Source organism: Podarcis bocagei (assembly GCF_964188305.1).
Source record: "Podarcis bocagei genome assembly, chromosome: 1".
In the NCBI taxonomy this organism is placed as follows: Eukaryota; Metazoa; Chordata; class Lepidosauria; order Squamata; family Lacertidae; genus Podarcis; species Podarcis bocagei.
In genome coordinates, this window is record NC_138125.1 from 136,830,470 (window position 1) to 136,841,504 (window position 11,035).

Here is an 11,035-nt window from a genome sequence, read left to right on the forward strand (position 1 = left end):
AGGGACCTCAATGGTAATCTAGTCCCTGCAATGCAGAAATCTCAGCTAAAGCATCCATGGCAGATGGATCAGCAGACCAAAGGAGGCCAGAGCAGGGCTGGCAACTCTCTACCTGGAGGCAAATACATGCATCTTCACCATTTTTACTAGAATCATTCATTAGAATCGTGGCAGATGTCCACATACTCAGACGGTATGTAACTGACAAGGGGGAAGAGGCCCTTTAGAACAACATGTACAATTTTTACCCCTGATCCCCTTGCAATGACCACATGGAGCTAGAATTCAGACAAGGGAAGGCTCTTTAGTCAGATATAGGAGATAAATAGTCATAAGCAAAATCCTAGAGTATGAGCTACAGAGAAGCAAAATCCTAGAGTATGAGCTACAGAGAATGAGCCTTTCAGAAGCTCATTCAGGCTGTCACAAGGGCTGCATCTCAAGCAGAATGTGAGGAAAAAATAGAGCTGGCAGGCATGTCTTTCCTTATGTAACAAACAGTGCAGCACTTCAATTTGGCATTTGTGAACTGAGTGCTAACAACTACATTTATTTTCTTATATAGTTTATTTTTACTAAACTTTATTATGCGCCATCTAGCCCAAATGTGGCTCTCATAGCAGCTATGAACAAGTCAGATATAAAGTACAAAGTCGATAAAAAAACAAGAGAGTAACAGTTAACCGAAAGCAAATGAACTAACCCTTCCATAAGGAGCAACTCAAGTCAGCAGGAGCCTGATACAAAAAGCATCCACACGACTCCATGCCCACTTTCAGCAGATATCCTTTTATTACATATATGCTATGTTTGTTTGTGTGTTCTTTCCGTAGAGATCTGAGGGCAAGAGCTGCAGCAGGTGCACTACTACCAGGCAAACAGGGCCTTGTTGTCTTCTTTAGAAAGTTCACACAAACAGTTCAAGAGCAGCAAGGTATCTCCAAGGAACTTGGATGGGACAATGTCAATCACCATCTTCCTGAGGTCCGCGGGGCTGTTGTGCAAGGGGTTGGAACTGAGGTCTGGCCTTTGCTTCAGGATGCCGTACGTGTTGATGAGGAATTCACTGAACACCGGGTGGACGTCCACGTGGTAGCCCATCTTCTCCAGGCGAGCAGTCAGGTCCAGGTAGCGCTGGGTCATGGCTCGGTACTTCTTCTCGTCCACAGAGCCATCTAGGGATTTCATGGAGACCTAGGTATTTTCATTAGATATACACACACATATACACATACATATATACATTTTAAAAAGCTATCGCTAGCACTTTATGGAAGGGCTAAAGATCCTAATGTTAATTTAGAATCAATAGGAGCAGAGGAGAAAAAAGAGGGGAAAGAGTAAAGTAATGGATGCAGAAATGGAATTTATTAACAAAACAGGAAGCGAAAAGGTCTGTGCTTCGAAAGTTCAGTTGCTAAAATCAAGAAGCCTACGAGTGCTTAATTTGATTTCGGATTGTGGCCATGATACACAAACATTTTACCAGTACAAACACATTAATGGATTATATCATTATCTTGGGTCCCACCAAAGAAGACCAAAGTGGGCATGGATTTGTGGACATATTAACAGTAAGTGTGTATTTTGGGAAAGAGTTCTCTCAGTGAGAAATTGTCTCCAGAATCTGACAAGACGTGAGCTCTGCCCATTGAATGATACCCCAATCCACACAAGATATTCAAAAATTTTCTGGGAATAGTAAATTAGCTGAGGAAATTTAAACTGAAAGTGTCCACCAAAGCAGCAGCTCAAAGAAAAACAATTTATTTAAAATATTGCACTGGGGTTGTTTACACCTCAGACAATGTTGTGCTATCCAAATTTCAGATAATGCATCGCAGTTTGAGTTAGGAGCAATAATTCTACTGAAATCTGATGACTTCTAGCAACCATAGCAGACACACCCCAAGCAATAACTGCTGCAAAAACAAGATAAACACACCAAGTAAGTAAGAAGTCACTGTGGGAATATTAGTTGCCTATGAATGATTGCAGTATTATATTTATGGTTAAGTGGAACCGGCCAGAATTCCCTCTGAGACTCTTGAAATAGCTTTTTAAAAAGATACAGAGATATGCAGGGCAACATGGACTTAATTACTGCTGGCTTTTAGGAGACAAGAGAGCAAATCAAAGATAAACAATATAATGAAGTGATAATTGCTGGGCAGAATTTCGCTATGCAAAAACTAAACAAGGAAGGGTTTACTGATATTATGGCTGCTTCCAGACTGGTTTTTATTATGGAATGGTTGCTTCAGTGCAAGCAAGTTTTTTTGCAGGATTCACATGCCATTGACGTCAAAATACTCGCCTGTATTCCCCCCCCCCCCATTAGGATTTGCTGTTCCCAGGAAAAAAATCTGATAAGGTTCAAAATAAATTCTATGGCCCATCTGCAGGATTAAGCCCCCATCTGGAATCCCCCCATCACCGTGTCAGAGCAATGCCTCCGTTACAAAAGGCTCGTCCACCCTTTCTGTTTGCCCCTCCACTTTCCCCAGGAAAACCAGCTCTTTGCAAGCATCAATGTACATACAGAAAACCCAACTGACGTTTGGTCAGTGGTAAAGAGCAGGTTTTCCTTGGGGAAAGCAGCAGGACAAGTGGAAGTGTAGACAAGCAAACGTTGTGGCACATTCCTTGGAGGCCATTGCCTGGGCAGCCTCTTGCCAGTGCCTCTACAGTTGCCTCTTGGCTAATAGGGGGCTGGTGGTCTCCTGCCCACCTTGTTCCTAACAAGGCAGATCTTCACTTTGGGACACCATTTTGTGGTTTGCCTCAGGTGCCAAAATGTTTTGGGCCAGGCCTGCCCATAAGGATGGTGGGATATCTAGAGATATTAATAAATTTGGAGGCACCTTATGGACCAATAATTCCCCTCTCATTCTCGTATGCATTCCAGTTAAAACAATTTAAATATGGCTCTTAACTGCACTTAGTAGAAACAAAGGAGGAACTTAGCTGAATTTAGCAGAAATGTAAATCTTTTCCAGACCTATGAACAAATCTGCTCTGTCATTTTCAGCTGCATTAGAGTTAACTGAAACTACTAAGGTACTCTGGTAATACAGGGTATGGTTGCTTCTTCAACAGGATGTGATACTATGGTGTTGTTAACAACTGGGTATGGAGTGATAATGAGTGATACCAATAGATAGACGTCTTTAGGAAGTTGTTTTATGGCCAAGCAGGCTTTGCACTAAATCTCTGAGACCTAAGTGACTAATGTTTTGACAAAAAGACAAATTTACCTCAAAGTGCTGGGTCTCACCTGTTTGATTTTCTCAGGAATATTGGACACTGTGAACCCATAGAGCCTTGTGATGCCAGGAAACACATGCGCAAGAATGCGCCTGTCTAACTGGAAGGCAATCTCTCCCACGATGCGCCCATTCCTCTTGCTGTTCTGAGTAATCTCTATATCTACAAGGAAGTGAAAGAAAGAGGCTACTTCGTAGATATACTGGGCCTTTGCTATAAGAGGCCAGAGCTTATATTAAAAACAGGCTTGTCTGAAATGTATATATCTCCTTGGTAGTTGAGATGCCAATCACACTTTCATCCATCTATATTCTGTTGGTGAACTTGTTATCTGAGGGCTCATTCAGACTTCCTTTTGCACCAGGCTTTCTTGAAAAGTGTCCATGCTTTCCACGTTAAGGTCTGAGCAGGGTGTTTTGTTTTGTTTTGTTTTGTTTTGTTTTGTTTTGTTTTGTTTTGTTTTGTTTTGTTTTGTTTTGTTTTGTTTTTGGACCTGCCACTTTCCCTGGGGAAACCCCGCTGTTTGCTGCTGAATCAGAACAAAGGTGGTTGGAGGATGGATGGCGGCTAACAGATTGACATTGAATCCTGACAAGACAGAAGTACTGATTTGGGGGGACAGGAGGCGTGCAGGTGTGGAGGACTCCCTGGTCCTGAATGGGGTAACTGTGCCCCTGAAGGACCAGGTGTGCAGCCTGGCAGTCATTTTGGACTCAAAGCTGTCCATGGAGGCGCAGGTCAATTCTGTGTCCAGGGCAGCTGTTTACCAGCTCCATCTGGTACGCAGGCTGAGACCCTACCTGCCCGCGGACTGTCTCGCCAGAGTGGTACATGCTCTGGTTATCTCCAGCTTGGATTACTGCAATGCGCTCTACGTGGGGCTACCTTTGAAGGTGACCCGGAAACTACAACTAATCCAGAATGCAGCAGCCAGACTGGTGACTGGGGGCGGCCACCAAGACTACATAACACCGGTCTTGAAAGACCTACACTGGCTCCCAGTACGTTTCCGAGCACAATTCAAATGTTGGTGTTGACCTTTAAAGCCCTAAACAGCCTCAGCCCAGTATATCTGAAGGAGCATCTCCACCCCCATCATTCAGCCCGGACTCTGAGGCCCAGTGCCAAGGGCCTTCTGGCAGTTCCCTCACTATGAGAAGCGAAATTACAGGGAACCAGGCAGAGGGCCTTCTCAGTAGTGGCACCTGCCCTGTGGAACACCCTGCCACCAGATGTCAAAGGAAAAAAACAACTACCAGATTTTTAGAAGACATCTGAAGTAGGAAGGGGAAAGGGGAAAGGGGTACACTAGGGGTACACCAGTCTTTTACACTAGCCCCATGCCATGTCTCAGTATTACCATTCAAGTAGAACGTATGGGACTTCCTTAACTTGTCTGTGTCTGGTGCATCCGAAAACCAGACTCTCTTCTTCCTGGGCATCTCTTCAAGCTGTGCTTTGCCTGCGCTTGGGTCCTGGGCACTGCCCAAAAGGTGATAGGACTGCCTTTCAGAAATCCCCAAGGAAGAACTTCCTTTGCGTATTTTGAGGTCATCTGAAAATGTGGTCTGAGCTTCCTCCTTGCTCGCCAAGCGTGTAGGGTTGGAGGAAGCTAATTCTTCTGTCCATGATGGTGAATGACTCGCCGTGTCTTTTGAACCGAGTAGTCTTGCAGCCTTGTAGTGAGCTACAACAAAGCACATTTAGCAAAAGGTTTATTCCAAATTCAAAGAAACATCAAGACAAAATGCTGATGCATGAGTGTCTCCCATGCTCTTCCCTGACCAATAGGTCTGGATACTACACACTTTGGTGGCCCCTTCCAACCCCAGTACAATGTGGCTTCCCTCCTGCTGCGTCTCCCTTGCCTTCCCGACTGACAGCACTATGAGCTGCGTCATGTGCCCCTTCCCCTCCCTTCTTCTTCAGACCAACTGCCAATGGATTTCTGTTAACAGCCTAACCAGGAAGGCAACACAATTTATGTAGTTTTGTACACCACTACAAACCATGCCAATAGCTGTGACATTCAGAAATGTCCACTTCTGCAGCTAGCAAACCAGTGACATGACCTACAAGTCACATGCAGGGAGGCACAGGGCTAACACCAGTGTCTGGTGGCAGCAGGGAGGAAAGCATCTCACGTGAAGCTGGCTATCATTTAAATAGGCCCAGAGATAGGACTTTATCACATGCAATAGCTGCTACTAACCAATGCTATGTCTGATCTGATGGGTTGAAATTGGAACCTGTTTAAATTATCCATAAAATAAACTGCCACACCCTCTTCCCCTCCCCAGAGTGGATATCTAGTGACCATTTCTTACCCATGCTTAGTGCTAGGGGTGTCTGAGCCTTATCGCCGCCAGGGAAAGGGCCGTCCATCAGCCACGCTTTCTTGAGTCCCATCAGTTCTGTGGGTTCCTCCAGCTGTTTCCCTCCAATGGTGGAGCACGACATGCTTGACAAATGTCCGGGTTTCTTTTCTCCACTTCTAGGCTGAAAAGGGGGAGGCTCATTTTGGAGCTGCTTCAGCGGAGACTGGGCACTGGGGTTGGGCAGGACAGTGGGCTCCTTGGAGATGATGTGTGAGCAGTAACCAAAATCTTCTCTTCCGAGATACTGAGCTACAACAACAACACATACAGTTTTGTTAACTACAACAAGGAATGCAGTTTGTGTATTTGTAGTTGACTGACATCTGTGTCAGAGTCTCTGTTCCAGAGAAGAAAATTAACTTGAGATTAAAGTTCCAGAGGTGCCGTACACCCTTAAAGAGACAGGCTATGCAATTTAAAAATGCAGCTTGGAAGGTACCCAAATATTTGTCCTATGTGTCTGAGGATGATATGTTATTTTATAGAACAGGCAAACCACTCCTCTTGAGAGAATATGGAAGAGGAAAATCACAATTGCCGCCAAATATATGGCAACAGCCCAATATGCAGGCTTATTGTAAAGACAGGGAGATAGATTGGCTCCTCTGCACCAAGGAGGATCTTATCTGCGGGGGGAGGGAGAGAATTTCATTAAAGCAGCCTTTATTATTGCTGGATTTTTACTTCCCCAGAAGAGGCAATTGAGGCATTTTTCTGCTTCAGGCATCAAAACAACTTGACCAACCTTGGCTGTGACGCACCTTGGTGGTGAGGAGGGGGTGGCTGTAGAGGGGGGGGTTGCTACAGCGCCACATGCAGCAAAATGTCTTGGACCCTCCTCTCGCTACCCCCGCAAATACACACAGACACCATACCTACCCTTACCTTTAAATAGTACTGACTCAGCAGAAGCAATTCTCAGCACTGATTCTCTTTTCTGGGGCCATCTTTCTTCCCCATCTCTTGAACTAAGTTGCACCCTTTTTTGCAACAAGTAAGTTGCACCTTTTTTGCTATAGCAGCAGCAGCAGGGGAGAATGATGAATGCCTGGACAGGTGGGGGGGGAGACCACAGAGGCGTAGGAGACATAACATCCTGTCCTGCCCCAGTTCCTTCAGGGTAAGTGTCGATTCCTCTGACTTGCAACCAGTCCACTCTTCCCCCACTCCAACTACACGTGTTTAAGTCCTTCCTCAGATAGATCTCAAATTTCAGCCACATCAGCCTCCAGCTCGTTTTTAAAAAACAAAACCCAATTTTATACTGCGTAATAGCATGTTAAGACACAAACCTGGAAACTTTTAATTTTCCAAAAAATTATTACCTAGTTTTATTGTTATCATTGCATTTTTTGTGCAAAACTCTTTGCTGTTAGCTACCTTAAACACAGGTAGAGGTGTGATTGAATATTCAAGTACCTAAACCAGATGACAGTGGCCATCATCTGGTCAGGAACTGTTGCAGGCCTGGAATTTGCTCCACTTTCATGATTTCAGGAAAGGACATTGTCATCTCCCCAAGACAGAGACCTGTCTACTTTTGCCTTTGTAACTAAAGCTACGAATGGCGCTGGTGAATGTATAAGCTTTATTTCTAATAGATTATTTAATATTGCTTTATTTGATATAAATTGTTTATTTTAAACTTATGTTTTTATTATGACTTTTTGTATTGGATCAGATTGCTATTGTGTATATGCTCTTTGCTGTCTATTTTGTTGTTTCTTCAGCTTGTGTATAGTAACACAGAAAGGCGGTATACAAATTAAAAGTAAAATGAAATGAAATTTCATACAAATGAAATTAATGTGCTTGCTAAGCCTACGTAGTTTCATCCAGTTCTGCTCAAAAGCTGAAACTTGAAGGTGCTGAGGAGAGTCATCTCTCCTTGGGATCACGGGGTCGTCCAGCGGCCAAGGCAGGTTTCTATTACAAATGCCTCTTCCTCTAATGAGCATTTTACGCAGATGGGCAGACTAGGCCATGTCTGGCTGAGCTGCACATATAAATTCAAACGCACACATAGGCAGGAATATGCTTATCACTTGTTTATTTCTAAAATGTCTGGTAAGTAAATTTGTAGATCTTGCTCCTTACCTCCTTTTACCAATAAACCAGCATCAGTATACGCAGGAGAAATTGGATACGTTAAGAACTGGACTTGGTTGCTGTTGTCACACTGTTGACCCAACATAGCACGGAGTTCATAGTTTTCCCTGAGCAGCCGAATCTGATTTTTCAGGTGCACATTTTCGTCTTGAATCCTTTTCATCCACTCTCTCTCCTCGGTCATCCTCTTCTTCCTCCTTGGTGAGGAAGGATTAATTGGAAAGGAACAGCCTTGGCTGGACAGGTCACTTGTCCCAGTGCTTTGAAAGGCTCACAGGAAGCTCAACAGGTTTAGAATGTTTCTACGGCATTATGATGTCGCCACCTCTTAACAGTACGCCCTGTTGCTCCACTGAAATCATTTATTTTGGCTAGGCCTGTGGGCAGCCGAATTAGATCACAGCCATGCCACATTTGAAGCACATGGCTTCTCACAAAGAATCCTGGGAACTGTAGTTTGCCCTGCACGGAGCTAACAGCTCCCAGCATCCTTAAAAACTACAGTTCCCAGGATTCTTTGGGGGAAGCCATGTGCTTCAAATGTATAGGATAGATGTGACCAAAATGGCACGGCTTACCTACTGGATGGAACAGCCATCCTAAGCATCCACCTCCACCTGCTTATGACCACCAGGTCAGAAGATGGGTTTACTGAGAACACGCCATTGTCCCTTGGCAACAGCACATAAGGGGGCCTCTTCAGGGACAGCAGGCTACCCCCTGGAGTGACCTCCCTCAGGTAATTTGTGATGTGGAGGTGCCAATTACCTTTAAACGTTTCCTCAAAATATGCAGGCTTACCCAATTTTTCCTGGATTCTGGCTCCTAATTTTTATTTGTGTAGTTTTGTTTTTTCAAATGCTATTGGATGCTGTTGGTGAATTGTTGTTTTTATGTAAGCCACTTAATGGTTTTTATTAAGTTGTTTTTGTTGTATTTTGTTGTTTTTGTTAAGCAGTATTATTATTTTTTAAAGTAAACTTATCAGTAAAATGGTACTGGGAAACCTCTGAAGATTTTCACTTATATATGTGTTGGGTGTTCTACAACTTTATTAAATTCCAGCACTAATTTGAGGCCGCCTTTTGAATGCTTTGCTTTTCTCTCTCCCGGTTGCATCTTAAGGTGCTTTCCGCCTCCCCGCTGCTTCCATCGCCAGTCCTGTGTCTCAGGAGGAGCCAAGAGCTGCGCAAGGTCTGCTGGTCAGAGGGGTTGAAGCAGCAGCTGCTCCCAGCCCTGACGGCTGCATGGCTCACTGCTGGTCACAAAAGGCAAGGCACATGCAGGCACATCATTGCTGTGTCATGCACCCATCTCACAACCCAGTTTCTACTTGCCATCGTGCCTCTGAATGCTCCAGCCAGTTTTTCAGTAGCTTGGCGGGGGGGAGGTGGCGGTTAATGGTAAATGTAGTTACAGATACAAGCTGCCCGGGTAGGAAATGGTTTTCCCATGAACCCTCTGCCAGATGACAAACTTCTTGTGCATCTATTCAGCACATGGGTCTGGTTCCTACATGCAGCAGCCCCACTGCAATAACTTCTGGGACATGGAGAAGGCCACGTTTCAATCATGGGGAGCCTCCAATGTCACAAACCCCTCTATTGGAATCTAGTCTCTGGAAATTCCTGAGCAGAAAGATGCCACGGGTCTAATGCACAATTCACTCCAAGTTTAGCCTCCCCATTTCCCCAGTAAGCCCAATTGTTCTGAACATGCTAGCTCTTTTTCAATGGAAGTTTAAGCACATTCAGAAGGCAGACCCATCCTCTAAATAATTTCTGACCGTCTCCAGCAGCCGAGCTGGCAAATGGGCTGGTGCTGACCAGTGCCTCTCCATTCTTAGCCTGCTGCAAAAGCACTTTGAGGGGAAAATTCACTGGATCCACGCCAAACCCAACATCACAGTCCAGGCTCATTAGGAGTCCTGGGAGAACTGTTAAGATTCCAACCTGTGGGGTCAGTTTCCATTGTTGCAGCCTGGTGACAGACAGCACCCTTGTGGTGCTGAGGCCAACTACATACCTTTCTCCCTGCCCATCCCCTTACAAGAGGATCTGTCCTGGAGTGTCAACACAAGGGGGCTTGTGAAGAAGGCGCAGCAGAGACTGTACTTTTTGAGAATACTAAGGAAAAACCATCTTCCGCAGAAACTGCTGCTTGCCTTCTATCACTGTGCCATTGAGAGCGTGCTCACTTATGGCTCATGTGTGTGGTACGGAAGCTGTACTACCTGGGACAGGATGGGGTTGTGCAGGGTTGTTAAGGCAGCAGAGAGCATTGTTGGCTGCCCACTCTCCACCTTAGAGCAGATTTATGCCACAAGGTGCCATAGGAAGGCACTGGACATAGTAAAAGACCCATTGCATCCTGGTCACTGTCTCTTCGAGCTCTTGCCGTCGGGACGGAGATACAGGACGATGAAGACAAGAACGAGCCGTCTTAAGAACAGCTTCTTCTCCAGAGCGATCTCGGCCCTGAATGGGAAGCCCGGACTTTGAAAGTCATCTAATCTCCTTTGCTGTATTATACTGTATTGTTTAATTAGTGTTTTTATGGAGCAGTCAAGTAATTTCGTTGTCCCCGAAGGGGGCAGTGACAATAAAGATATTATTATTATTATTATTATTATTATTATTATTATGGCTGAGAAACACTAGCAAGACTGACTGGATGGGTCTAGGAACAGCTGGTGCCTTGTTGTGAGAGTGAGTTATGTTCTCTGCCTTCAAAGGGGTGGCGATAAACCTCTCTTGAAGAGACTGTCCCTGGATCCAGAAGTTTAGTCCCGCCTCTTATCCTTTACTTCTTGGGCAAGGTGATGGAGGGCAGCAGCTGCAGAGTGTTCTTGGAGGAAGCAGATTATCTGGAGCCATTTCAATCTGGCTCCAGGCCCCGTTTTAGCACCTGTGTTGCCCTGACGGATGCCCTTTATTGGGATGGAAGAGGAAGTGGGGGACTGTAACCCTGTGGCATCTTCTTGATTTCTCAGCAGCTCTGGGAACTTCTGGAAGAGGAGTTGGAGGCAGCATTGCCATTCTCTTCCTACCTACAGGGTCATCAGCAGGAGGTAGATCTAGGAGATGGTTGCTTGGCTCCCTGGGCTTTGAGGTCCTTGGAGAACTGAGGCTGAATCCTGTGGGTGGTGGTTCCCATATCCAGGAATGAGATGCATGGCCTGTTCTGGGAAGGGTTGCACTTCTCCTGGAAGAAAGAGTCCTAGATTCCAAATCGTCATTTGAGTGCCAAGCCAGGAAGGCTAATATTCCAGTCACAGTCAT

General features: G+C 45.1%; 1 protein-coding gene across 1 annotated transcript; it reads right to left on the bottom strand.

Annotated features, from left to right (window-relative positions):
- Positions 1 to 770: 770 nt before the first annotated feature.
- On the bottom strand, positions 771 to 8,054 carry SPATC1L (spermatogenesis and centriole associated 1 like). The gene is made up of 5 exons (XM_081206354.1): positions 7,743 to 8,054; positions 5,595 to 5,894; positions 4,628 to 4,954; positions 3,278 to 3,429; positions 771 to 1,194 (listed from the first exon to the last, which is right to left on the bottom strand). Exons 1-5 carry the CDS (start codon positions 7,936 to 7,938, stop codon positions 868 to 870), a joined length of 1,302 nt encoding a protein of 433 aa, XP_081062480.1. The 5' UTR covers positions 7,939 to 8,054; the 3' UTR covers positions 771 to 867.
- Between the last annotated feature and the right edge of the window lie 2,981 nt (positions 8,055 to 11,035).

Bases quoted from the DNA above. Each gene is read 5' to 3' on its own strand.
- SPATC1L (XM_081206354.1), bottom strand. From the start codon at position 7,938: ATGACCGAGGAGAGAGAGTGGATGAAAAGGATTCAAGACGAAAATGTG. The intron at 5,895-7,742 runs GTAAGGAGCAAG...TTGTTGTTGTAG, and splicing joins TGGTTTATTGGTAAAAGGAG to CTCAGTATCTCGGAAGAGAA. The intron at 3,430-4,627 runs GTAATACTGAGA...ACTTCCTTGTAG, and splicing joins CCATACGTTCTACTTGAATG to ATATAGAGATTACTCAGAAC.